At 37.2% G+C, this 26,779-nt stretch overlaps 1 protein-coding gene across 1 annotated transcript in view; it reads right to left on the bottom strand.

Moving 5' to 3' along the window:
* The window catches only part of STYX (serine/threonine/tyrosine interacting protein), a 40,242-nt gene extending 14,596 nt beyond the window's left edge, over nucleotides 1-25,646 (bottom strand). Inside the window, exons 1-9 of the mRNA XM_032405124.1 lie at nucleotides 25,273-25,646; nucleotides 12,153-12,185; nucleotides 10,336-10,389; nucleotides 6,921-7,018; nucleotides 3,262-3,322; nucleotides 2,811-2,847; nucleotides 2,167-2,206; nucleotides 2,024-2,074; nucleotides 289-361 (exon numbers count right to left, since the gene is read on the bottom strand). Of these exons, the coding sequence (XP_032261015.1) occupies nucleotides 289-361; nucleotides 2,024-2,074; nucleotides 2,167-2,206; nucleotides 2,811-2,847; nucleotides 3,262-3,322; nucleotides 6,921-7,018; nucleotides 10,336-10,389; nucleotides 12,153-12,185; nucleotides 25,273-25,329 (504 nt within the window). The 5' untranslated portion in view covers nucleotides 25,330-25,646. The remainder of the gene's footprint in view (nucleotides 1-288; nucleotides 362-2,023; nucleotides 2,075-2,166; nucleotides 2,207-2,810; nucleotides 2,848-3,261; nucleotides 3,323-6,920; nucleotides 7,019-10,335; nucleotides 10,390-12,152; nucleotides 12,186-25,272) is intronic.
* Nucleotides 25,647-26,779: the final 1,133 nt, after the last annotated feature.

Here is a 26,779-nt window from a genome sequence, read left to right as displayed (position 1 = left end):
TCTGGGTGGCTCAGTCAGTTAAGCATCTGCCTTCAGCTCAGGTCATGATCTCAGAGTCCTGAGATCGAGCCCCGTGATGGGCTCCTTGCTCAGCAGGAAGCCTGCTTCTCTCCCTCTCCCCATCCCCCACTCATGCTCTCTCTTGCTATCTCCCTCTCTCAAATAAATAAAATCTTTAAATAAAACTTAAAAAATAAGAAAATAAATTTTACACTTAAATTACATAGACATAAGATTTTAATTATCCTCCTTTCTGACTACTTTAAACACGAGGATGAGAGAAGCTACCTGAAGTTGATGAACAAATCCAGCATTAGGATTAATACAAAATCTTCTTTCTTGAACATAAGCAAATGCATCTCTGAAAAGAAAAAAAAAGAAAACTAAGGTGATGGTATTAGTTCATGAATTAATCTCAATTTTTTTAGTATCTACCTAAAATAGGAACTTATCTAAAAATTTACCTGAACAGGAAATCATCATCATAAAACTTGTGCTACAGAGAGGTAGCAAGCTATAGTGGAAAAATCAACAGCATGGGCAGATGAAAGATCACCATCCCTCTGTTTACCAGCTTGTGTTCTAAGGGAAGCTGCTCAACTTTCTAAGCTTTATTTTTCTTGTGTATAAACTGGAGTTTATAATAGTTCCTATTTTGGAGGGCTATTATGAAGATGGGTGATAGTAAATGTAAAGCACCTTGTGTAACATCTATTACAAAATATGTGCTCAAAATTTTATCATTGTTTAAACAAGGAGTATATCTACTTCCTTGTGTTGTTGTGAGGCTTAAATGAGATAAAGGGCCTAGAATAGCACCTAGATTCACTATTAATATTATTACTGTCAAGACACCAAATAACGAAGAGGATATATAAAACAGTCTACCAACAATTAAATAAACAAAGCATTTGTATTCAAATAATATTAACTGATACTTTTAAGCAACCTTTCCATCAAAATTTAAACTTAAAGGATACCAAACAAACTAAACAAGATTTTGAATGTCTACTGTGTGTCAGGAATGTGGATCCAATGCTGAACGCAGCTCAAATGAAGAGAGTTAACAGGGAACATGGTATAATGATGGACAGGCTGACACAGGCATACCAAAGTTTTACTGACCATGATAAGAATTATTAAGGATCAGAAACCTCTGAGAGCTTTTTGGGGTAAGGTGATTATTTGATCAGATTTATCTTTTGAAAAGATCAACTGTAGTGTGAGGGAAAAAAACAGACTGGAGAAGTAAAGAATACATGAAACCACTAAGAAGGCTACCACTGTTAGAGTCCAAGAAAGACATGACTGGAGCTTGGATTATGGGATTAAATGATGATGAAGAGAAAGATAAAGAGACAGATTCAAGGTATATTTTAGAACATAAAAGAGACAGGATTTGGTAATGGGTAAGTCTGGGAGATAGGGAGTGAAAGACAAGGAGTTGTCAATGATTACAAGACTTCTAGCAAGACACACTAAAAAAAAGAAACACTGTACACTGGCCAGGTTTTTGTTTTGGGGCTCTCTCTTTTTTATCTAGGCAGTATGCTTGAAAAAGTTGATTCTGGTTAAGAAAGACTATACTGAATTGCGAATAGAAGCTGAAACAATTTCTAGGTTAATTTTTCATCCAACTACTGTTAAAGGAAAACATAATAAATTAGCGTTTTAAGCAAGGGAAGCAATAACATCTGTGTCTAAGAGTTTTTAAACTCGGGCTAAACAATTCTCTAGCAGTAAATAATTAGTTTTCCATAATTATTCCCAACTATAAGTACCTTGGCTTCTTAACAACATTTAGCACTAGCTCCCTAAAACCACAAAATATTAGCCAAGTAGATCTATATAAGGTAGATAAGCTATAAAGGTTAAGAGACTAATCATGGGATAAAGAGCCTGCCTAATCAACATGAATAGATGACAAAATCAGGATATCAACTTTAAAATCCGAAACTGTTTCCTTTAAGCTTCATTTTACTGAGAATTTAAATTGTGACTAGGTTTCAGAGTACTTTCTTACCTGTACTTCATTCCAAATGTTTCCATAATGTACGCAATAACAAAGGCAGCACTGAAGAGGGGGAAAAAATTTTAGAAAAAAATAGAAAACAGAGCTCATTAATGAAATGCTAGAGAAAGAAAGATAATCTCCTAACTTCATACCTCCTGGAGATTCCTGCATTTCCATGGACAAGAACTTTTCCTGAAAAACAAGAAATAGTTATTCTGACAAAAAAACATCTAATTCAGCAACTAAAATATATTGAAACCATGTACCATATCATAGTATGATAAATCTTTTCTTAAACATTTTATATTTTATACATACCACACTTAGATATTTATTAACTTTCAATCTTTACAATTTATACTTTGAAATTAAAGGGATTTAAAGGTGACCCAAAACTGGAAAATAGTTATATAGGAAAATTTAAGCCTATCCAAATGAAACAAGGAATTGGGAAAAAATAAATTTGGGAATAGTCTATTACATACAATTGCAACTTCCATATCCTGCATTTAAGACAAATGTTAACTAAAACATTAACTGCGGGCGCCCGGGTGGCTCAGTTGGTTGAGCGACTGCCTTCGGCTCAGGTCATGATCCTGGAGTCCCTGGATCGAGTCCTGCATCGGGTTCCCTGCTCGGCAGGGAGTCTGCTTCTCCCTCTGACCCTCCCCTCTCTCGTGTGCTTGCTCTCTCATTCTCTCTCTCTCAAATAAATAAATAAAATCTTTAAAAAACAAAAAACAAAACAGAGTCCCCTAAAACTAAATATTGAGCAAATAAAGAAAATATTATTTACCTCCAGTTTGTAAGCTTCCATCAATAAATTCTTTAGTCTGAAGGCAAAAGACAGTGTGTTTTAATAAAACATGTGGATTAATACAAGCATAAAATATACATACAGTAAAACAAAATATACTGAAAAAATTTATTTATTTATATTAATAAAAATTGCCTTCATTCAAGAATTTCCAAAATGCTACAAATGTACCTATTACAAATTTTAGAAATTATACAGGATCTAAAATTTAATTTGAATTTAATAAATTCAAAATGTGATTTCTCAGATATTTGGAGATCATAAAAAGGTTTTAAAAATAAATATTCTTTAAAATATAATCCCACAATTTTCAGTCATAACAAAGTAAAAGCAGCATAGGAAGGAATTAGTTTCATTATTATTAAATTTTAGAACCATAATTAAGAAGTCAAATCATAAAATTTAAATGAAATTAAAGCATGATACTTACCATGGGAAAATAACGTATTATATTTTCAACTGGATTATCTGCAATATCCAAGACTAAATATCTGAAAATAGAGTATTTCGTGATAAGCACACTTTCAGATAAAACTCTGTGTATAAAAAACTTCAAAAGTTCTTGACAACCATGAAAATAATGCAAAACAACTTTCAAAGTATCATATTCCCAAGAATTGGGTCATAGATTTTATATTGTTTAAATGCACAGCATTTAAAGCCTTAAATAATAAGTTAACATTTCTGATACCTTTGTATAAAAAAAATCTATCTGGTTAAAATTGAAAAATCACATGAAGGAAGAAAACTTTCCTCTAGATCAGAGTGGACCTATAATACAAAGAGAAAAAGTGTCTGTATTCTTTACTGTTATTCTTCTATTTCTACTAACTTCCCCATGTACTAGAAGATTCTTCTTTGAGTGGCCCTCTGCTCCCTCCTCACAATGCTACAGAGGACAATTCAGAGGAAGCCCAAAGTCTGAAAGAGAAGAAGGTAATCCAAATGGAAGTTTAACGGAGCAATGAGTCAAACATTCATTGCTTGAACTAACCTTCAGTAGAGCAAAAATCAACCAAGAGACTACCTGTCCTATAATTTTGCACTTTGGAAAATACTGATAATAAGACATTATTAATATGCTAGGCTTATTTTGTGAAAACCTTCCTAACCTATCCTAGAGCACCTGTTTATTGGTACAACTATAGTAATTATTTTTTTCTTTTCTTATTTATTTATTTATTATGTTAGTCACCATAAGGAGGGCATGTATTGCACGGAGCACTGGGTGTTATAGGTGTTATACGCAAACAATGAATCATGGAACACTACATCAAAAACGAATGATGTACTGTATGGTGACACCTATAGTAATTAAGTTACAAAATTAATTTTTAAAGTCAATATTGCCTTAAAAATGACAGTCCTTTAGTGATCATTTAAGTAGTTAGTAAAGCGATCATTTAGGTGGTAACAACTTCAATAAATTCAGAGTTTATCAGAGAGAAGCTGAAACTCAGTATCCAAGGATAATCCAATGTAAAAACCAAAAGGATTCAGACAATGACTGTATCCTAAAGTGATTGTGTAGACTGAACTATTACATAAAACACTGCTTTAAGAAAAAAAAGTTAATTCAGAGTCAATCTAAAATATTTTACTGCATTTCATTTTGAATGTTAAAAACTATTAGCAGTCAGGGTGCCTGAGTGGCTCAGTCGGTTAAGCATACGAATCTTCATCTCAGCTCAGATCTCGATCTCACGTTGTGATTGCAAGCCCTGAGTTGGGCTCCATGCTGGGTGTGGAGCCTACTTTTAAAAACAAAAAAACAAAAAGAAAAACCCCCAAAACAAAAAACTATTAGCAGAGAGGCATCTGGCTGGCTCAATCCATAGAGTTGCAGCTCTTGATCTCAGGGTTGTAAGTTCGAGCCCCACACCGGGTGTAGAGATTACTTAAAAATAAAATCTTTAAAAAACAAAAACAAAAATAGAAACAAAACTATTACCAGAACTATCAATCTATAATCCAATATTCCAAATCTAAGGAGAAAGGGTTCTTCCATTAGGATAAAGAAGCTGTACCCAGGACATTATGGTACTAAAAACAAAAACTCTAGACAAATTAGAAATGTATAGTATGGCATTTTTAAATATCATGGCATTTTCTATAATATATGTAAGTCTGTATGTGTGTAGACATAATACACATATGTATAATACAGTTAAGATTTAGAGGAATATGCCAAAATGTTAACTAAAGTGTTTCCTCTAGGTTGTGGAATTATGGATGATTTTATATTCTTCTTGGCATCATTCTATATTTTCCAAAGTATCTATAAAGAACAAGGATTTTTTTTTTTTTAAGATTTTATTTATCTATTTGAGAAAGAAAGAGAAGGAGCAGTGGGGAAGGGCAGAGGGAAAGGGAGAAGTAGACTCCCTGCTGAGCAGGGAGGGAGCCCAACGCAGGGCTTGATCCTAGGACCCTGGAATCACGACACGAGCCCAAGGCAAATGCTTAACTGACTGAGCCAACCCAGGCACCCCAAAACCAAGGATTTCTTTTACAATTAGAAAAACTGAAAAATGTGTACACATGGTAAAAAATTCTAACAGTATAAAAATATTTGCAATAAAAAATAGGCCCCTCTAGCATCCCAGACCCTGAATTTCCTTCTCAGAAGGAACCACTGTCAGATTTCTGGTCTTTTAGCCTAGAAATTTTCCATGCATGTACAAGAATATATGCCTAATATATTGTATATATTTTTAAACACACTGAGAGTATACACTTGGTTGTACACCTTGCTTTTTTAATAAATCTTAGTGATTATTCCCAATCAACACACTTAGAAATATTTCATTCTTCTTCATGGTTACAGTATCCTATTACACATTTTCACAATATACTTGAGAGCTGTCTTATACTGATGGACACTCAGGATGCTTTCATTTTTACAAACAATAAAGCAGCGCATTAAAATATTTTTAACATACATGCTTTTATATACACACAGAATATCTCTAGAATGATATTTAAGGGTTAATAGTAGCTGCCTCCCAGGAGGGAAGCTAGATGGCTGGGTTTAGAGGAGGAAAGAGACTTACTTTATTTATATACCTTTTTTCTACCCTTTTCTTGTACCATGTGTAATACATATTCTTTATTTTTAAAATAAAGTTAAAATAACATTAAAAACCATTAAATGCTCAACCACACTCATTATAATGAGAAAGGCAAATTAGAATTATACGAGACATCATTTTTACTCTAGGAGATTGAGTAATTCACTTCAGAGTGGGAATGTAAACTGATACAACTCACTGGAGGGCAATCTGCAACATCCATTAAAATTTTAAATGCTCACATTCTTTGATCCAGCAATTCCACTTCTACAAATTTATCCAATTGATATATTCACACATGAATTAAATGACATATTTAGGGATACCCACTATATTAGCAAAAGACTGGAAACAACCTAAAATGCCCAATAGGTGACAGGCTGAATAAATTTTAGTATAGCCATACAACAGATTACTATACAAGTTTAAAAAACCAATGCATCTAAGTAAGGATATGAAGCAATCTCTAAAATATATTAACATTTTTAAAGCCAGTGTAAAAAAAAAAAATTTACCTATAGGAATATGCTTGTATATATGTAACATATAACCCCGGGAGGATTCTCAAAAAGTTAAGAGTGGATGCCTCTAGAGAGGGGAACTGAGTATCTAAGGCATAGAAATAGGGAACCTCTTCGGTATACATACTGTACATGCTTTTGAATCTTTAAAATTCTGCATTATACGCATTACTTATTTAAAATTTAAAGGAAACTTATTTTTTAGGTAATATACTATATGACCATCCTTATAAAACAGATATGTACAGGGCAACCCTCTCGGGTCCCTCCCTCTTCGGGAGCTTTGTACCATCACTTTACTTATCACATAAACTTTGCTTTACTGCCCACCAAAAAAAAAAAAAAAGAAGAAAAAGAAAACAAAAAAACAAAACCACACACACCCACAAAAACAGGTATGTACAGAAGACTGCTATAATAAAATCAACTTGAAATATAAACTACATTACATGTTTGCTGCCCATAACATTTTAATTAATCACAGCCGTAATTCTTACCTAAATAATTGTTGAAAGTTTGGTTTAACAAAGTTTGCTTCAATATTTTGTCTTATGCATATTATATGGGTTATTCCATATTTCTGCAGTATAGGTAGCTATAAAAAAAGAGGGACAGGGAAAGAAATAGTTTAAAATACAAAACATCATCTTATTGTAACACAGATGTTTGAAAATATATAGGGCTGAACACTACAATTAGCATAACCATATCTGAACTTTAAGTACAGGGAATTAACGCTAATTTTGTAATAAAATACCTGAAGTGATCAGCAAGATATTTCAGTGATTCAAGATTAATATATACTACATATTCTCAAAAGGCTAACAGGATTATTTTACATAATTTTAGAGCTTGTTGAGACCTTAAAGATAATTTATTTCAGAAACAATACTAGATAGTGGTTAATTTAAAGGCACGGGCTTTGGAGTCATGAGAGCCCAAGCTCTATATTCCAGCTCTGCGGCTCAAGTTTTCTCATGGGAAAATGGGGGAAATACTAACCTTTTCACTGAGTGGTTGGACAAATTACCCCTGTCAGGTGTTTGGCACAATGCCTGGAGCACATGGCAAGTGTTCAGTAAGTGGTAGTCACGTATACTGACTAAAAGCCTTTATTTTTTAGAAGGGACTACTAAGGCATATACAGTTACTGAACATCACTGACACAGTTAATAGCAGTACCAGGGCCCAGATCTCTGGGCTACACCAGGCCCCTCCCAGTATACTTCTACTACAAGCCAGAATTAATTTATACAGTTCACAGACTAGTAACATTTCAGTTTAAAAATTCTTCTAAAGTTAAAACTGGCAACTCCAAATGATATTATATTCTGTGGTGCTTTTTTGGCTCTACATTTAAAGCAATTTAATATGACAACCCTAGATATTATCAAGTAAGTTTATATTTGCAAGTGATTATAGGTTTCAGTGAATATAATGATGTTTGATAATGTACATGTTATATACATGTAATAGATAATGTATATGACATGATATATATATAACATGACATGCTATTTCAATAGTCAGAATGTAAATTCCATGAGAACAAGGATTTTGTTCACTGATTCATATTAAGTATGTGTAACAGTACCCTGAACACATTAACTGTTCAATAATTATCTGTTCAATAAATGAATGAACAAAATCATCCTGGCAAGAGGAATCAGAATTCATAATCTTGAATTTTCTATGATACTTTCAGTTTATACTCCTATATATTTAATTCCCACTTTCTGCATTAAATAGTCTATAACAATAATACTAATAATCCATGAGAAATCAAAGAATAATTTATATTTGTTATGGACTGAATATTTGTGCCTCTCTAAAATTCATATGTTGAAGCCCTAATCCCCAAGGTGATGGTGGTATTAGGAGATGGGGCCTTTAGTAGGAGTTAATTAGACACAGATTTAGATGAGGTCATGAGGGTGAAGCCCCATGATGGAATTAGTGCCCTGATAAGAGGAAGAACTATCTGAGCTTCCTCTTTCTGCCATGGAAAGATACAGCAAGAACACAGCTATCTCCAAGTCAGGAAGAGGGCCCTCACCAAAATCTAACCATGCTGGCACCCTGATCTCAGATTTCCCAGCCTCTACAACTGTGAGAAATAAATGTCATGTCTGTTGTTGAAGCCATTGGTCTATGATGTTTTATTATAGTAGCCCAAGCTAAGAAAGTGTGGTTTTCAAGTTTTAAATGTTATTTTTTGCAGCAAATTTTCCTATGTCTGGCATAGATTAGATAGAGTTTAACTATCTTTGTATTTCCTGAGTGCATCCTGAGTTAGAAGGGAGGTAAGCATTTGGTAGGAGTAATATTTAATCAATGTTCCATATTCGTATTTATTAAACCTCCAAAATGTATTCAACATCTGTTCTTTTGTTTATACTTGATCTGTGATATATATAAAGAAGTTTTCATACCTACTTTATTAGTGTGAGAAACCAAAGATATACATAACTACGGATGAAAACCTGATTTAACAAGCTTTGAAGGCATATTAGACTATTACTGAGTAAAAAACAAACCTTAACAAAATAGGACCCAAATGTAAAAGCACACAGGATATTTTTTACTTTTCAATGGATTTTCATTTGTATGAAGCAAATTATGACCTAATCTCATACCTACAAACCGCAGAAAAATTATACACAAAGAAACAGTTTAAATGTATTTGAATGCAATAAAAGGTAGGCTTAACTAAATGAGTATTAGAAAAGGCATTTATTCCCTAAACTTTCTTTATTTTTATTATTATTTGTTGTTATTATATATCTTTTGGATGATGATATGAAAAGGAATATGACCTGTACTACGTTGATTCAGAATGGGAAATAATCAAATTTTGTCATAGAAACTCTTCCTCAGTCTAATAATTAGACCATGGTGAAACTGAGGGGGGAGAGGTTTTGAGCAGATCTATAAAGAAATACTTGTAATTTAATGTGACAAATACTATAATAGGTATATTTATAAAATGCTGTAGGAATACAAAAAGCAAATAATCTAAAACCATTTTGAAGGCCAGCAAATACTACATTATTTGGACTTTATCTTAAGTAAGTCACAGTTAAGTCTATAGTTATCTATCTTTTCCTTAGTACTTTTTTTTTTTCTTTTTTTACCAACACCCCACCCTTTCCAACCTAGCTGTAGGCCATCAAAACTAGGTTTACTCTTATGTATACCTCAACAGTCAAAAAGCCTTCCAGTTTCAAAGAAATGACTCTAATTTTAAAAAACTCCCTACTCATCTAAAACTAATAAATATATTAAATTAAAACATTAAAGTTAAAAATTCTACAGTTTTTTTTTTTTTTTACAGAACTTACTGTAGATAGATATTATACACAAGAATGCTGACTTCTAAATAGGGTACTGGGGAAAGCATGTGGTATGTTTCACATTATAATTCAAAGCGAATTAGTAGCACTGTCCTAATTCATAGGACTGAGTCCTGTAGGAAGTGGCAACAAAATTGCTTCATATATTAAAATGAGATTTACCCTGTTAACTGTGTTAACTAAAGAAATCCATTTCAGTTTGACTATACAGGAGACAGATATATATGGTATAACACTTTACAGCCTGGAGCATCCAGGTCTCTGAAGTTTGGAAAAACAGAAATCAGATTTTATCAATTAAAACGTGCATACACATGCACACACACACATTTACCCTTGATAAGGAATGATTAACTAAAATGTCAAATATACTTATTTGTGATTTGTGGTGACACACCTGACAATCACTAGTCCAGTAAAATCTAAAAAGAGGTAGGTACTCCAGAGTAACATGCAATATTTGTGGACCTTCCCTCAAATAAAACTCTTACTACTAAAAAAATTTATTCCAAAAAAGCTGGTTAATAGTGTCTTGATGAACCTAATCTAAAGTTCATACCTTGCTTTTCATAGCAGAAGAATATGGACCTAAAAACAATCCAGGTAAAATTTCCTAGGGAAAAAAAAATTGAGATATTTACCATTAACAATTTAAATTTATACAAACTATGTACCATATAAGTGGATTTGTGGAGTATTTTCATAATTGTTATAATAATTTGCTAAAAAGCTTGTAATTTAGGGAACATTTTCTAGCCACACTGAGCAAATGATTGGGAAGAGAAATGCAGATATGCTTTATAATATCAAATGAGACATTTAAAGTTTAAATATAGTTCTGAAAAGTCAGATATCTGAACCTCCACAGTACTTTTTAGAAGCACTTTGGGTAAAATTAGCATATTATATGACTGTCTTTTTTTTTTTTTTTTTTTTTAAAGAGAGGGGTAGAGAGGCAGTGGGAGAAGAGAGAATCTCAAGCAGGCTCCACGCCCAGCACAGAGCCTGAGGAGAGGCTCAGTCTCCTGACCCTGGGATCATGACCTGAGCCGAAATCAAGAGTCCAACACTTAACCGACTGAGCCATACAGGTGCCCCTATATTAATGAAACATCTCTAATTTTACTTATATTCTCTGCTATAGTCTAAAAATAAATTAGGCATGGGGCACCTGGGTGGCTCAGTTGGTTAAGCATCTGCCCAGCTCAGGTCATGATCCCAGGGTCCTGGGATCGAGCCTCACATCAGGCTCCCTGCTCAATGGGAAGCCTGCTTCTCCCTCTCCCACTCCCCCTGCTTGTGTTCTCTCTCTCGCTGTGTCTCTCTGTGTCAAATAAATAAATAAAGTCTTAAAAAAAAAAAGATATAAATTAGGCATAAAGAAAATTACCCCTCTGGAATTACACAAAACCTTATTCAGCCAAATCTGTTGTTACCTATAGTTAATAAAAGTATTATTGCAAAGTTTAAAAAAGACCAATATCAAATGTTTGCCTACTGACAGTTTCAACAATTTTAAATAAATACCTTCCAAATGCTAGATTAAAATTTATTCTATGTGAATTCAATATAGAAAGATTTTAGTTAGGCTGTATCATATCCTAGATACTAATATAGTGCAATTTTGCAGTTCAGTTCTTTGAAAAATTGTAATTATTTGTGTATAGGTCTGATGTCTCCTACCAGCTTCTTGCGGGCAGAAATTACATTTTACTCATCTTTGCATTCCCCATAGCACCAAGTAAAATGCCCCACAGGTACTCAGATACTTTTAGAAAAAGAGAATTTTCACTAACAGAGAAAAGAAACAGATTTTTATAAGTCAAGGTATTCCCGGGAACAGGAGACATTGCTTGATTCTGGGGCTAGCAGAGTGACGTAAATGGTAAGAAATGGAAAAGAAAAACTGCTATGAGGGTTAACATTTTATCATTCCATATTGGGAGTATTCAACTCAGTCTTCTGGAGGACTTCATTATGGAAGTTGACTGAAAATTAGACACAAAAAGGAGCAATTATTCAAGAGTGATTTGCTTTATAGTCAACTCTTTTGGACTTATCTAAACTAGCCAGACACAGAAAACAAAGTGTTTTCAAAAGGAATAAAAATATTGTACCCAATTTTTCAGATAAGGAAAAACAAAGTGATTCATTAAGCACATACATATATTACTATGTCCATGATTCTAATCTAAGAAAGGCAACAATTCATTTCCCATCTTAAGATCCATGATTAATCTCAAATATGCTGATTTTTAAAATACTCAATGAACTTACAGATCATGAGCCAACAGGTCTCAAATCCTTTGTGAAATTAGGTTATTTAATAATAATAATAATATGGGTTGGTTTGAATAAACAAAAAGGTTATCTTACCTGCATCTCTCGTCTCATAGGGTATGTCCATTCCTTAAAGATGGAAAGAAAACACAAGAATAAAAGTAAATGACATATAAAAAATGTTACCCAATTAAAAGTTAAAGATGTGACATAAAAGTGTATGGATTTTTTAAAAAATACATTGTACTTTAAGAATATTCTATAGATTGAATTGGCTTCGCAAACACCTGAAAAATTTAAGTGACAAGAAACAATGATTACAGAGCATCTGGGTGGCTTAGTCAGTTAAGCGTCTGCCTTCGGCTCAGGTTATTATCTCAGGGTCCTGAGATCAAGCCCTACATTGGACTCCCCGCTCAGTGGGGAGTCTGCTTCTCCTGTTCCCTCAGCCTGTCTCCCCCGGCTTGTGTACTCTCTCTCTGAAATAAATAAATAAAATCTTAAAAAAAAAAAAAAGAAAAGAAACAATGATTAAGGTATTCCTTAGGTAACTGTGCTTCCAAAATTACGATTATGTTACTTCATACAGTGGATGGAATAGTTCATTAATTAAAAGAACAGATATTCCAGAAATTTCTCCCCAAAACTGATCCTCCAAATCAGAAATGTCAAATAGCCTTTTTGTGATTCATGTCAACTCTAACCAACTGGCAGCAGATAGCTAAAACACTGTGTGAGGAAAGACTTAAGTACTGTGATCAATGAGCAATATACATAACGGATGAAGGAATGTTAGGTGATAGGTATTTGCCATCCCTGATCTAAACCTCCAAATGCTTATCAGCCTTTTTCATATCTTACTTGGGCTTGAGATTCTTTTAGTTTGATTCCCTTTAAAGATACACTTCATGAAAGTATAGAGTTCATTCTGTCTTTGGAATGCAGACCAAAATAAACTGGAAAATAATGCAAAATGCCAATGGCAAAAGACAGAAAACATTTCAAAAGCTGGGTAAAGGGGCACCTGGGTGGCACAATCGGTTAAGTGCCTGACTCTTGGTTTCAGCTCACATGATCTCATGGTCGAGAGATCAGCCCCAGCGCCTCTGCACTCAGCAGGAATCTGCTTGAGATTTTCTCTCCCTCTCCCTCTGCTCCTCCCGCTTATGTGTGTGCACACGCTCTCTCTCTCTAAAATAAATAAATGTTTAAAAAAAAAAAAAGTTGGGAGAAGAGAAGCACCTTGGTGGCTCAGTCGGTTGAGCACCTGACTCTTGATTTCAGCTCAGGTCATGGCCTCAGGGTCCTGGGATCAAGCCCTGCACTGGGCTCCTTGAGAGTCAGGGAGTCTGCTGGAGATTCTCCCTCTCTCTCTTTGCCCCTCCCTCCCCAAAATAAATAAATTAATCTTCTTAAAAAAATAAAGAAAAATTGGGAAAAGAAAAAAGCAGTTACAGTGAATTGATATGAAGAATCAAAGTACAGAGAGTCCTCATTTGTAAATGGACTGTATTCCAAAAGTTTCTAACTTGGTTGCTTAAATCTCAGAATTATAAACAGAAATAAGGTTTCTAAAGTTAAAACTGGAAGAGCTTTTTAAAAAAATCCTTTATTTTCAGGTGAAAGGAATTAAGGGGTACAAACTTCCAGTTTGGGAATATAGCCAATAATTTGGAATAACTTTGTATGGTGACAGAAGTTAACTACACTTATGGTGAGCATTGGGCAGTGTACAGAACTGCCCAATCACTATGTAATATACCTGAAACTAATATAACATTATACGTCAATACCCTACAACCCAGCAATTACACTACTATGTTTTTTTTTTTAAGATTTTATTTATTTATTTGACAGAGAGATAGAGAGCACAAGTAGGCAGAGCAGCAGGCAGAGCAGCAGGCAGAGGGAGAAGCAGACTCCCCGCCAAGTGGGGAGCCCAACGTGGGGCTCCATCCCAGGACCCTGGGATCATGACCTGAGCCGAAGGCAGATGCTTAACCGACTGAGCCACCCAGATGCCCCAACACTACTATGTATTTATCCAAAGGATACAAAAACAGAGATTCGAAGGTGCACATGCACTCCAATGTTTATAGTGGAAATGCCCACAATAGCCAAAATATGAAAAGAGCCCAGATGTCCATGGACAGATGAATGGATAAAGAAGTGGTATGTATACACAATGGAGTATTACTCAGCCATCAAAAAGAATGAAATCTTGCTATTTGCAATGATGTGGATGGAACTAGAAAGTATTCTGCTAAGCAAAATAACTCAGAGAAAGACAACTACCAAATGATTTCACTCATATGTGGAACTTAAGAAACAAAACAGATGAACATAGGGGAAGGGAAGGAAAAATAAAATAAGATAAAAACAGAGAGGGAGGCAAACCATAAGAGACTCTTAACTACAGGGAACAAACTGAGGGTTGCTGGGTGGGGGAATGGGGTAACTGGGTGATGGGCATTAAGGAGAGCACTTGATGTAATGCGTACTGGGTGTTATATGCAACTGATGAATCAACTAAATTCTACCCCTGAAACTAGTAACACACTATATGTTAACTAAATTGAATTTATTTTTTTAACCCAAAAATGTTATTTTATTTTAATACTCTGTGATTGAAATAATTTGCAGAAAATATGTGCCTTGTTAAGCCAATATCCAGTGAATGCTGCATGCAGACAATTTCTACAACCATATATAGTGACATGCTTAGAAGTACATTTGTGGGGGCACCTGGGTGGCTCAGTTGGTTAAGTGTCTGCCTTCAGCTCAGGTCATGATCCCACTGTCCCAGGATCAAGGCCCATGTGGGGCTCCCTTCTCAACGGGGAGTCTGCTTCTTCCTTCCCCTCCTCGTGTGCACTCGTGCTCTCACTCACTCTCTCCCTCTCAAATAAAATCAAAAAAAAAAAAAAAAAAAAAAAAAACTACATTTGCTTTTTGTTCCAATCTAAACAATTTAAATTAAAAAAATTAACAAACAAACAAGGGGCACCTGGGTGGCTCAGTCAGTTAAGTGTCATACTCTTGTTTGGCTCAGGTCATGATCTCAGGGTCATATGATCAAGCCCCGTATCAGGCTCTGCGCTCAGTGGAGATTGCCTCTCCCCCTCCCTCAGCCCCTTCCACCTATCCAAAAAATCAAACAAACAAACCCTTTTTCATTTTTAAATAATTTTAGGATTACAGGAAAGTTAAAAATAGTGCAAGGAATTCCCTTTACCCTTCACCTAGATTTTCCAAGTCAGAAAAGTATTTTTAACACATAAGGTAGAAATGTTATACATCTGTAACAGAAATCTTAGCTAGGATGCAATGGAGAATTACTCCTATCAGAGAGCTTCAAGCTATCAGCAGAAGGGAGGAGGGGCAAGGGGGGAAAGCAGGAAAGAATGTGTCTGTTTTGCAGAACAAGAAGCTATGGCTAGGGGCGCCTGGGTGGCTCAGCCGGTTAAGCGGCTGCCTTCGGCTCAGGTCATGATCCCAGGGTCCTGGGATTGAGCCCCGCATCGGGCTCCCTGCTCAGCGGGGAGCCTGCTTCTCCCTCTGCCTGTCTCTCTGCCTACTTGTTCTCTCTCTCTCTCTGTCAGATAAATAAATAAAATCTTAAAAAAAAAAAAAAGAAGCTATGGCTAGGTGTTCCATCAGATACCCTCTTCCGTGAACCAGTTTGAGCCAGTTTGGAGCTGAGGACCTGCACAGAAGCCCCGAGTTGCCCTAAAGTTACCTCTAGCTCATTATAATACAAAGATCTCCTCCCAAGGGCGAGATTTTCCAACCATTTTTTTTGAACATACAATGTATGCACTAGCATGTTGACATACTAAGCATGAGCAGCTGAAACCAAGTACCTAGGTAACAAAATGTGTAAGTTCCTTAATGTATCAAGCTCCCTGGCCCTGTTCCCTAGCACACAGAATAAAAGTTTCATGCATGAACCCCAAGAGGAGACAGTACTTTGAGAGCCATTTCCCTGTCTCCTTGTGACAAGTAATGAAAACTCTTTGCTTTCTTTTTTCTTCTCCTTTTTTTTTTTTTTTTGAGAGAGAGCAGAGGGAGAGGGAGAAAAACTCTCAAGCAGGCTCCACAACCCTGAGATCATAACCTAAGCCGAAATCAAGAGTCAGACACTTAACTGACTGTGCTGCCCAGGTGCCCCAAAACTCTTTGCTTCCAATACTTCCTTGGGTTGTGTTCAATCTAATGCACCTCTTGAATTTGGCTACAGAAAAGACAGAATGGTACTCCTCCTGCAATACAGTCAGCAATTTTTCTTTTTTAATAAAGAAGCAAAGTATTTTTTTGTCTTTAATGTTGAAAATGGATCTTGGCAATGTGATATTAGTAGGCTATAAACCCTAAGAAGCCATATCCAGAGAGGATCTGCTGATCTTTCATAGCCTTGTATTTCTTTATTCTTTTAAAATGGGGGTATAAAAGAACACACAATGAAGTGTTAAAATGCCCAAATCTGAATGTAGAGCTCAATGAACTTTCACAGGCAATACATCCATGTATCACCACCCAGATGAAGATTTTCATCATCCTAGAAAGTTCCCTCCTTCTCTTCTCAGTCAATATCCTCTCTTCAGAGGTGACTACTGACTTCTATCACTATAAATTAGTTTTGCCTGTTCTTGAACTTAATATAAATGGAATCACAACGGTACTATTTTATGCCTGGCTTCTTTCACTCAACCTAATGTCTGTGAGATTCACCCATGTTGTTGCATGGCTGGCTCAGCTGGAAGAGCATGTGACTCTTAATTTTGGGGTTGTGAGTTGATACTCCACACTGGGTGTAGAGATTACTTAAAAAAATAAAATCTTAAAAAAAGAAAGTGGGGGGTATGGGGTAGCAGGGTGATGGACACTGGGGAGGGTGTGTGTTATAACGAGCACTAGGTATTATATAAGACTGATGAATCACAGACCTGTACCCCTGAAATAAATAATACATTATATGTTGTTTTTTTTTAATTTATTTGAGACAGAGAGAGAGAGTGCACAAGTGGGGAGGAGGGTCAGAGAGGGAGAAGCAGACTCTCTGCTGAGCAGGGAGCCCGATGTGGGGCTTGATCCCAGGACCCTGAGATCACGACCTGAGCCGAAGGCAAGCCACCCAGGCGCCCCTATAAAACATTATATGTTAATTTAAAAAAAAAGCAATGGAATTAATAAGTCACAGGGTAGGCCTATATTTGGCTTTATTAGACACTGCCAAAAGTTTTCCAAAACGAACTTACACTTCTACCAGCAATGTATGGGAGTTCTAGCTGTTCCACATCCTCACCATGGCCTTATTTAAAATGATACTGTACATGTGAGACGTAAGACAAAGCGTAGGACCTGATCAAAGAGGGAAGGCAGATCGATACCAAAAAGCTGAGATCCCAAAAGGCAACACTCAGTGAATGATAAATTGGGGAGATTGGGGAGGGAGGGAGAACTCACCTCATCCCCATAGAAATGAGTACTCTTGCCTTTTTCTTAGCTTTAGGTCTGAGTAGAATGTGGTGGTAGTGGTGGGATGGGGTCTTCCTAACCACAATCTGGCCTTCGCTCATGTCTGGCATTAAAATTCAATTATTTTTGTGAGGCCAAGTGAAAATTCAGTGTCAAGTGGTCCTGGGTAGATAGTGTCCATTGGTTCTTGGGAAAAGCAAATGCATTTTCTCTCTGGAGAAGCATACCCTAAACCTAGATCAGAAATAATTCACAGAGATAAGTTTCAATGAGCTCACAATTTAAAAAAAAAAAAAAAAAAGAGGAGGAAATGAACCACCATAAAAAACAGATACAACTAAATCACATTCACAAAGCCTGCAGATATTAGGACAATGGAAAAATATAATACATTTAGAGCATCAAAAGTATGAGAGCATCAAAAGTATGAGAGCATCAAAAGTATGACCAAGGATTAAGAAATTTATTAAGAGAACCAAAAGGAATATGTAGAAATGAAAAAAAATACAAATGAAATTAAAAATCAGTGGATAGGCTAAACAGAAGAAAGGATGGAGTTAAAGAGAGAATTTGTGAACTGGAAAATAGAACTGAAGAAATGACCTAAATTCAGAGTTTGGAAAATATGATCAGTTAATAGACATATAAGATAGAATTTAAAAGTCTAACATCCATAAAATCTAAGTTCCAGAAGAAGAATAGAGAAAATAAAGGAGAGATAATATTACATAAGATGTTACTGAAAATTTTCCAAAACTGGTTAAAGACACCACACCTCAGAAATAAGCAACCCACTAAATCCCAAGCAAGATTAAGGGGAAAGAAATACACAGTAAATAGCAGTATACCAAACACGAAGAGGAGAATTTCTTTTTCCAGACTAAAAGCAAACAGAGGAATGGAAAAGAAGAGTCCAAAAGACGTTCACATATGCAGCCAATTAACTTCTTGAAAGACAACAAGGCAATTCAATGGAGAAAAAAAAAAAAGTCCTTCAACAACTGGTACCGGAACAATTAGATAAATGTCTAGAAAATAAAATGAATTCTGATCCTGACCTCTCACCCCCCCTGCCGGCAAACCCTCCCCACACACAAACATCTTGCCTGTCTTCACTGTTGCATCTATTTCCAACAGTTGATGACAGTGCCTGGCACATAATAGGCACTCAATACATACTTGAATAAATGGGAAAAAAGTGTGTATGTATAAACACAAGTGCAAAAAATGACAAAACTTCTAGAAGAAAACATAGAATATCTTTACAACCCTGGAAAAAGCAAAGATCTTTAAAAGGGCACAAAAGATTTTTTTTTAATTTTTTTTAAAAAATTCATTTAAGGAGAGCCTGCGTGGTTTAGTTTGCCTTTAGCTCAGGTCATGATCCCAGCATCCTGGGATGGAGCCCTGCATCAGCCTCCCTGCTCAGCAGGGAGCCTGCTTCTCCCTCCCTGTTCTTGTGCTCTCACTCTCTCCCTTTCTCTCTCTTTCTCCCTCTCAAATAAATAAAATCTTTAAAAAGAAAATAAAAATTTATTTAAGGGGGAGAGAGAGAGAGCATGCAAGCACATGAGCAGAGGGAAGGGGAGAGGGAGGGGAAGAGAGAAGCCCCAAGCAGACTTCCTGCTGAGCAAGGAACTCCATGCAGGGCTCCATCTCAGGATCCCGAGATCATGACAATTATCATACAATGAAATAGTACTCAGCAATAAAAAAGAATCTACTACTACTCATAAGCATAATATAGGTGAATTTCACAGATATTATGTTTAATGAAAAAAGCCATAAACGGATGCCTGGGTGGCTCAGTCATGACGTTAAACATCTGACTCTTGGTTTCAGCTCAGAGCATCTGACTCTTGGTTTCACGGGTTGTGGTCTCACGGGTGGTGAGATCCAGTCCTGAGTTGAGCTCCACACTCAGCTGGGCTCCACACTCAGCAGGGAGTCTGCTTGCAGATTCCCTCCCTCTGCCCCTCCCCCAAGCACACTCAAATAAATCTTTTTACAAAGTCATAAACAAAAGAGTCCATTTTACATAATTCCATTTATATTAAGTTCAAGAACAGATAAAATTAAACTGTGGTTACAGAAATCATAATATTCATTGCCTATTTGGAGCCTGCTTAATATTGTCCCTCTCTCTCTGCACCTCCCCAAAAGAAAAGGTATTGTTTTCTCTTACATTTATACTTTAGGCACAAAGAGCCTAAGTAACTTAACTTTGAAGTCTAAGCAGTTGACTTCAGAAACACTGGCAGTATACAGCCTCTCAATGTAAGAAGGAACTATATGGCAGACATAGTTGTATTTAAACAAATACTGACTGCAAAAAATGATGGTGATTAACCTATAGGGATTAACAGAAATAAAGTGAACTTGAAGTTTTAAGTGAAATAAGAGGCTTCAAAGAAATTTTGAGCTTCCGAAAGATTGTATACAGTAGAATGTGTATGCTGTATTTATATAAGGAAGATATTATAGGAGTAAAAAGCAAGTTGTATTGCAGGAGAGAATGAAAAATTATTCCTATTCACTGCAAAAAAAGCAGCCTACTTTGTTGAGTGTCAGACTTGCTGTAATAGGCATGGATCCTTTGCAATCTAAAAGGCTTTCTCTCACAGAAGATTCCTAGTGCTAGAATTAGATTTTGATCTCAAGCTTCCACCCTCTTTGTTTACCTAGCCCTGATACCCACCTTACAAAACAAATCTTAATCCTGTCTTGCCTATCACTTCTGCTAATGTTTTTAGCATACTAGATCAAGATTTTAAGTCATTCATGCTCACGGTCTTCCTCTACCAGATGGCCATCTGTCTGAACATGTCTCTAACAACCAAGTCTTGCCTGTATCACACTCAATCTTAATCTCAGCTTGCCCACAAGGCTGCTAAAATCCATCACTTTAGGGATGGTAATGGTAATGGGGCAGATTCCCAATGATCTACTGTGAATTACTACTGTACTTAATTAGTAGAATCAGTTTCCCAAACTTAGATGATTAGCCAAGCAGTCCAACTATATTTTTCAAAACAAAGCAAGCCAGCTAAACCAAAATACCCCCATTGTAAAACACTACGCTTCTTTTTTTTCCAAGATTTTATTTATTTGACAGAGACACAGTGAGAGAGGGAACACAAGCAGGGGGAGTGGGAAAGGGAGAAGCAGGCTTCCCACTGAGCAGGGAGCCCGATGCGGGGCCGATCCCAGGAGCCTGGGATCATGACCTGAGCCGAAGGCAGACGCTTAAAGACTGAGCCACCCAGGCGCCCCAAAACACTACGCTTCTGATGAAAATTAATTCACAAGTGAAAATCCTTCAATCATCAATATGAGCTAGAAGGTATGGCATACTAAAACATCTTTCATGTTCTCTCCTTTCTTCTCATACAAATGCAATTACACGAGCTATAAAACTGCACTTAGGGGATAGAAAAATGTTCAAAGATCAGTAAACAATAAACGCAGCAAAAAATATAGGCTGTAACTATTAGATATATTAAAACCTTAATTCTTGGGGCGCCTGGGTGGCTCAGTCGGTTAAGCAGCTGCCTTCGGCTCAGGTCATGATCCCAGGGTCCTGGGATCGAGTCCCACATAGGGCTCCCTGCTTGGCGGGGAGCCTGCTTCTCCCTCTTCCTCTGCCTGCCTCTCTGCCTACTTGTGCTCTCTCTCTCTCTGTCAAATAAATAAATAAAATCTTAAAATAAAATAAAATAAAAACTTAATTCTTATTTTCAGATGGATCAGGCTGGATGAAACATAACAACCTTTAGAAATACCAAAATAGATTATGAATTTTGGTTGCTGGGAGGAGCAGTTCAGAGAAAAAATAAATCATCAGAATACTATACTAGAGCTGGGACATTTCACAAAACAGAAAAATTAGTACTAGAGCTTCTCTTCTCTAAAAAAAACAGCCCTCTTCATAATAAGCCCTTTCCTTTAATTCTCATCCCTATTTCAAGTTTTGCTTCAACCAAAGGACAAAGGAGTTTTTCACTCTAAAAACAAGAGACAGAAGGGCATTCAAGTGAGATCCTTTTAAGTCAGTTACTCATAAACCTGGCTGCAGCTAGAATTATCTTACTCCATCTCAGACCAGTTAAATCAGAATAGGTGATGGTAGGGTCCAGAAATGGTTATTTTTTAAAAAGCCCCCTGGGTGATTCTACTCTACAGTCAGGTTTAAAAAGCACCATTCTAAATTTAAAGGATCCTCAACCAGAACTATTAAGCAATTCCTATTTTTTTATTCTGTACTATGGGAATCAAAGGAGAAAGAAAAATAGAGTAACATTTAAGTTGCCAAACTGCAACTGAAATAAATTATATTACACTTTCTATCTGAAAACATTAATTTCTGAATAATAAAATCAACAGCCCTAACTATGCAACTAATTTATTTAAAAATTGACAGTGTAAGCTGCTCTTTTCTTCACACCTAAAGAGAAACTACTATAATCCTGTCACAAGACTCTACTACCAAAACCAATCAAGATTCTTTCATTAATTCAACAAACATTTATTAAACTTATGGTATATACCAGACAGTGTGTTAAGTGCAAGAAAGAGTGGGGAATAAGACAGGAACATACTGGTGAATAAATTCCCTTATGAAAATTTCAGCCTATCATGGAAAATAGACATTGACCAAAACTACCAGTATGGTATCTTTTACAAGGTAGGTATAAAAGTACCAAGTACTACAGAGACTTATAAACCTGGAGGATTAAACTACTCTGGGGCAGGGGGTGAGAGGGTGGGAGAGGGGAGCAGGAGGAGTTGGCAAAATCAGGGAACACTTTTCTCAAGAAATGATACCTAGAGTGAGATCTAACTTACCAAGAGCAAATAGTTAATTGGGTGAAGGCAAGGGTAGTGCTGGCAGCCACAGAGAGGAAAATGGCAAACGCAAAAGTCCTGGGTGGGGGTGGGAGGGTGGAAGGAACCAAAGCATTCCAGGAACCGAGAGAAGATGAACATGGCTAGGGCAGAGAAGGGAGCAAGGGGAAGAGTAGCTCATAATGAGGTTAGAAAGGCAGGCAGATGGCAGATCACACACAACCTTGCAGACGTTAAGGGTCTGAACTTCATCCTTAAATCAATGGGAAATCACAGCAAAGTTTTAAACAAAGGAGTGACAATCTTTTTGCAAACCAATCTGAACACAGTTAAATTTTTGCTAGGACTGTCCTAAAAGAATGCCCCGACTAGTATTTCAAGAAATGTGGAAGTAATATTCTTATAGAGGTGACAGGATCATCAAGCTGTCAAAGATTGATCACATCAATCATTAAGAGCACGCATTAAAATTTCTCTACTTGAATTCCATTTTTACAAAAACAAGATTTGGATTGTAATTTAGGTTTCCATGAAATGCTTCCTAGATGGAAGAACACTTTATTGGCTGGTCACCGTAACTGTGTAAGACCATTTGACCATTAAATCTCATGGGATATTAGAAAATTAACATTCTGGGGCGCCTGGGTGGCTCAGTTGGTTGGCCGACTGCCTTCGGCTCAGGTCATGATCCTGGAGTCCCAGGATCGAGTCCCACGTTGGGCTCCCTGCTCAGCGGGGAGTCTGCTTCTCCCTCTGACCCTCCCCCCTCTCATGCTCTATCTCATTCTCTCTCAAATAAATAAATAAAATCTTTAAAAAAAAAAAAAAAAAATTAACATTCTGTTTTATTAGTTTATCGTGAGTAACTATATGCCCTATTTAATGCTTATTGATAGTTTTGTCTGCCCAGAAAGCAACCCCCATCTTCTGTGGAAATGCTCCTATGGTTTTGGTAGGAGGGCTACCAGTAATGAACTGCACTCCCGTGGCCACAGAAGTGAGTCTGGGCTCCTCATTGTATTCGCCCCTTTATGGCTATAGGGACTGATCCAAAGGATGGCACATGAGCTAGGTTAAGCCAATCCTCTGAAGCTTAGAAAGATACTACTCCTCAGTGTGTAAGCTCTGTAAGGGCATGACCTTGAAGGAACTGACAGTCAAACTCCTTATCTGTGGAGAAGCCAGAGTACAAGCAGAAACCCTGAGAGAAAGTAGAGAGGCAGAGGCAGTTCTGATGCATTATAATACGGTCTAGTCAAGTCCCTGAGACCAGCTGCACCCCTACCTTTCTGGATTTACTTCTCCTTTTGTTTAAGCTAGTCTGAGTTGGTTTTTGTCACTTGCAACCAAAAAGAAAACAAACATCCAATGCTATGAAAAAAGGAATGAACTGGCTTTCAGTAAATAGTATTTGCATCATTATCTACTAGGATTTAAGCATTACTTCTGTCCTTGCAGAGGAAAGCTATATTCCCAGTTAAGATTTTATAATTTTTACAGGAATAAGACACATACATAATAAAAGATCAAATGCAATTATGTAAACATTTTAAACTAGAATTTTTAAGATCAGAGAAGGGAAGAATTGAGATACATTAAAAACAATGTTTTAGGAATCAAGAGACCAAGGTCCTCAACTGTGTCTTACACTACTGTTACCTTGGCATATCACTTATTCTTAGTAAGCTACAATTTCTTCACCTGAAAAGAGAGAATGCTCTACACTGTTTCTTAGGGTTGCTTCCAGACTGAAATCACTGGATTGTTTTAAAGAAAAAAGCATATTCCTCACTCACATTATTCCCTATTAAAGAAAAAAGTGTAAATTTATTTTTTTAAATAACCTAAATTCAACTTTTTTTCCTATTTAACAGCCTACTCTTAAAATATGAAATTCTGAAAGACTACTACCACAAAGGATCCCTCCAAATAAAAAATGAGAACCCCAAAAGATATTCAAAAGAATATTTGGTATAAACTGAATGGTTTCTTAAAAATGTAGCCCTATTTTCCAATTATTTTTAAGGTATTTAGAACTAGAAATTTTAATCTTTCTTGATCCTACTAGAGCATAACCGAGTATCCTGGTCTTTTTTTTTTTTTTCCTGAGTATCCTTGTCTTGTTACTAATTTAGTCTTCATAAAATTCTAATTTAGTAGAGTGTAACACCATTTTATTTTAAACTAGCAATAGATGGGGGGAAAAAACTCAATACAAACTTTAGGCAAAGAAGAAGTAAGGTGGAGTACAAAGAATCCCGATTTAGAAATCAGGAGAACAGGTTATAAAGAATTTCATTCTCAGTATCAACTCCCCTCCCTCCAAAGGGCAAGTTTTTAGATTCAAATGTGCTCGCTTTGTGACATTTTATTCTGCGGGCCAAGGCTTTGCCTCAAAAAAACAAAAACAAAACAACTACTTTGGAAAACTTTTTGAAGGTGCACTTCGAAAGTTCAGGCCCCAGATCTATTTCACATGTGGGGCCATGTGTCCCACAAGCGAATCGATGACACCAAAAATATACCTCAAATGGAGATTTAAAACATGACCCTCGTACTGCCTTGGCAATAAAATGGGGAACCTTACTCAAAATAAGTCCTAGACACCGAGCCTGGGGGAGAAAAGGCTGCTTTTGCCCTTCCCATTTAATTAAGTCGACCAGACCCAGCAGCCCCTCCGCAGGGTCTCAGGAGGGGAAAAGGTGCTCAGTGAGTGAGGGTCAAAGCACACCGCCCCAGAGCGGGACGCTCCTCCCCGAGGTCCCAGGACGGTCTCAGGAGGCAACAGGGCTCCGGTGGAGCTGGAGACTTCGACGGTTGGGGCCTGGGGTCGCCCCGCGGCCGAGGAGCCACACGGGGAGGCCTGTGCGTGGCAGTCGCCGGACAAACTCACCTCGGCGTCGTCTTTGCACTGCGGGAGCGAGGGGAACTCCAGCTTCACGTCCTCCATGGTCCCGGCCCCGGGGCTTGTGGGTGGGGTGGGAGTGGGAGTTATCCGGCCCGCCCGACCCTCGGGCTGCCAGTGGCAGAGAAAGGAAGGAGGGCGGGTGGACCGGAGGACTGACGGGCGGGCAGCGCGCTTACAACTAAAACACGCAGACTAAAGGGTCCCAGCGATTCCGGCGGCGACGGCGGCGAGAGCGGGGAAGAGGAGGGTTGGGCGGCTCATACCCGGCCGCCATGCTGCTACCGTCTCCCTCCCCCTGAGTCTCCGCGCCCCTCAGGCCGCACAGGCTCCGGCACAAGCAAAAGCCCTACAACCGTCTCCCCTCCTTCCCCCCGCCCTCCCCGCACTGCCCCAACCAATCCCAGCCCACGCTTGCCTTCGGCCCGCCCCCCGCGGCCGCCAGGTGTCAGCGCGCCACCGCCCCGCCCCTTCGCCAGAGCGCAGACGCAGGGGGCGGGGCCTCGGAGGAGCAACGGCCGAGGCTCACCGGGTGTGGAGGAGGTGGGGCTGCGGCAAGAGGGAGGGAACGACTGAATGTCCTGGGAAAGGCAGTGGGAAACCAGACCATCTCTGCCCTTTCCAGACAGGACGCAAATCCCTTCTGTAGTACAAGAACGGGTAAAACATATAGCCACCAGAAACTGGCATCCGAAAGGAAAACTGTAGTTTCTTCCCTCAGAATCCTGGCGCAGTCTGTGGTGAGGTTATAACCAAAAGAGTAATAAATGAAGAGTTCATCTTAAAACTATGTTACGCTACACAGAAAATGAAACACCCATCACTTTTAAGCAAACTGAAACGGTGGACTTTTAATACTTGGCAACATGACTAGAAAATCTCAAACAATGGCAAATAGAAAATCCTAAGAACAAGAAACAACTGATAGTTCACTCAGTATATACATCATACTGAAGAAAGTTCTCTCCCTTTCATTCTAAGTTTATGTTGAAATATTAATATTATATATAATTATATATATTAAACTACATGGCTTTCATCTTTTAAAAAAGGAGTTTGAGTCTGTTAATACTATATTATAAATAGAGGTGAGGTACAGGGTACTTTCTCTGGGCCTAGGGAGATACTGTTACCCTTTTTATTTTTAAACAGATGAGGAAAACCAAACGTAGAAGCAGAAGAATCCACACTTAAACTTTCAAGATTTGTAAACCAAACTGATTCTTTAAAAAAAAAAAAAAACACCAAAGTAGAAAGGTGAGAAAGTCATTAACTAAATTGTTAATTACAATGAATAAAGTTAAAAGAATCACACGGATATTTGACCAAGACCCCCTTGACAAACATCGTATTATTTTTATATTGTCATTTTTATGAAACACACTGCCAACATATAAATAGAACTTGTTCAGTAATTTATTTGGTTAGCTTGAGTGCTCCATTTTCTCTACCACTATGTAAACTGTTCTCTACCTCTTAAAGTTATAAAAAGACA

Source organism: Phoca vitulina, unplaced genomic scaffold (genome assembly GCF_004348235.1).
Source record: "Phoca vitulina isolate PV1807 unplaced genomic scaffold, GSC_HSeal_1.0 scaffold7, whole genome shotgun sequence".
In the NCBI taxonomy this organism is placed as follows: Eukaryota; Metazoa; Chordata; class Mammalia; order Carnivora; family Phocidae; genus Phoca; species Phoca vitulina.
Note: the sequence above shows the minus strand (reverse complement) of the source record. Positions and strands in the feature narration are given on the sequence as shown.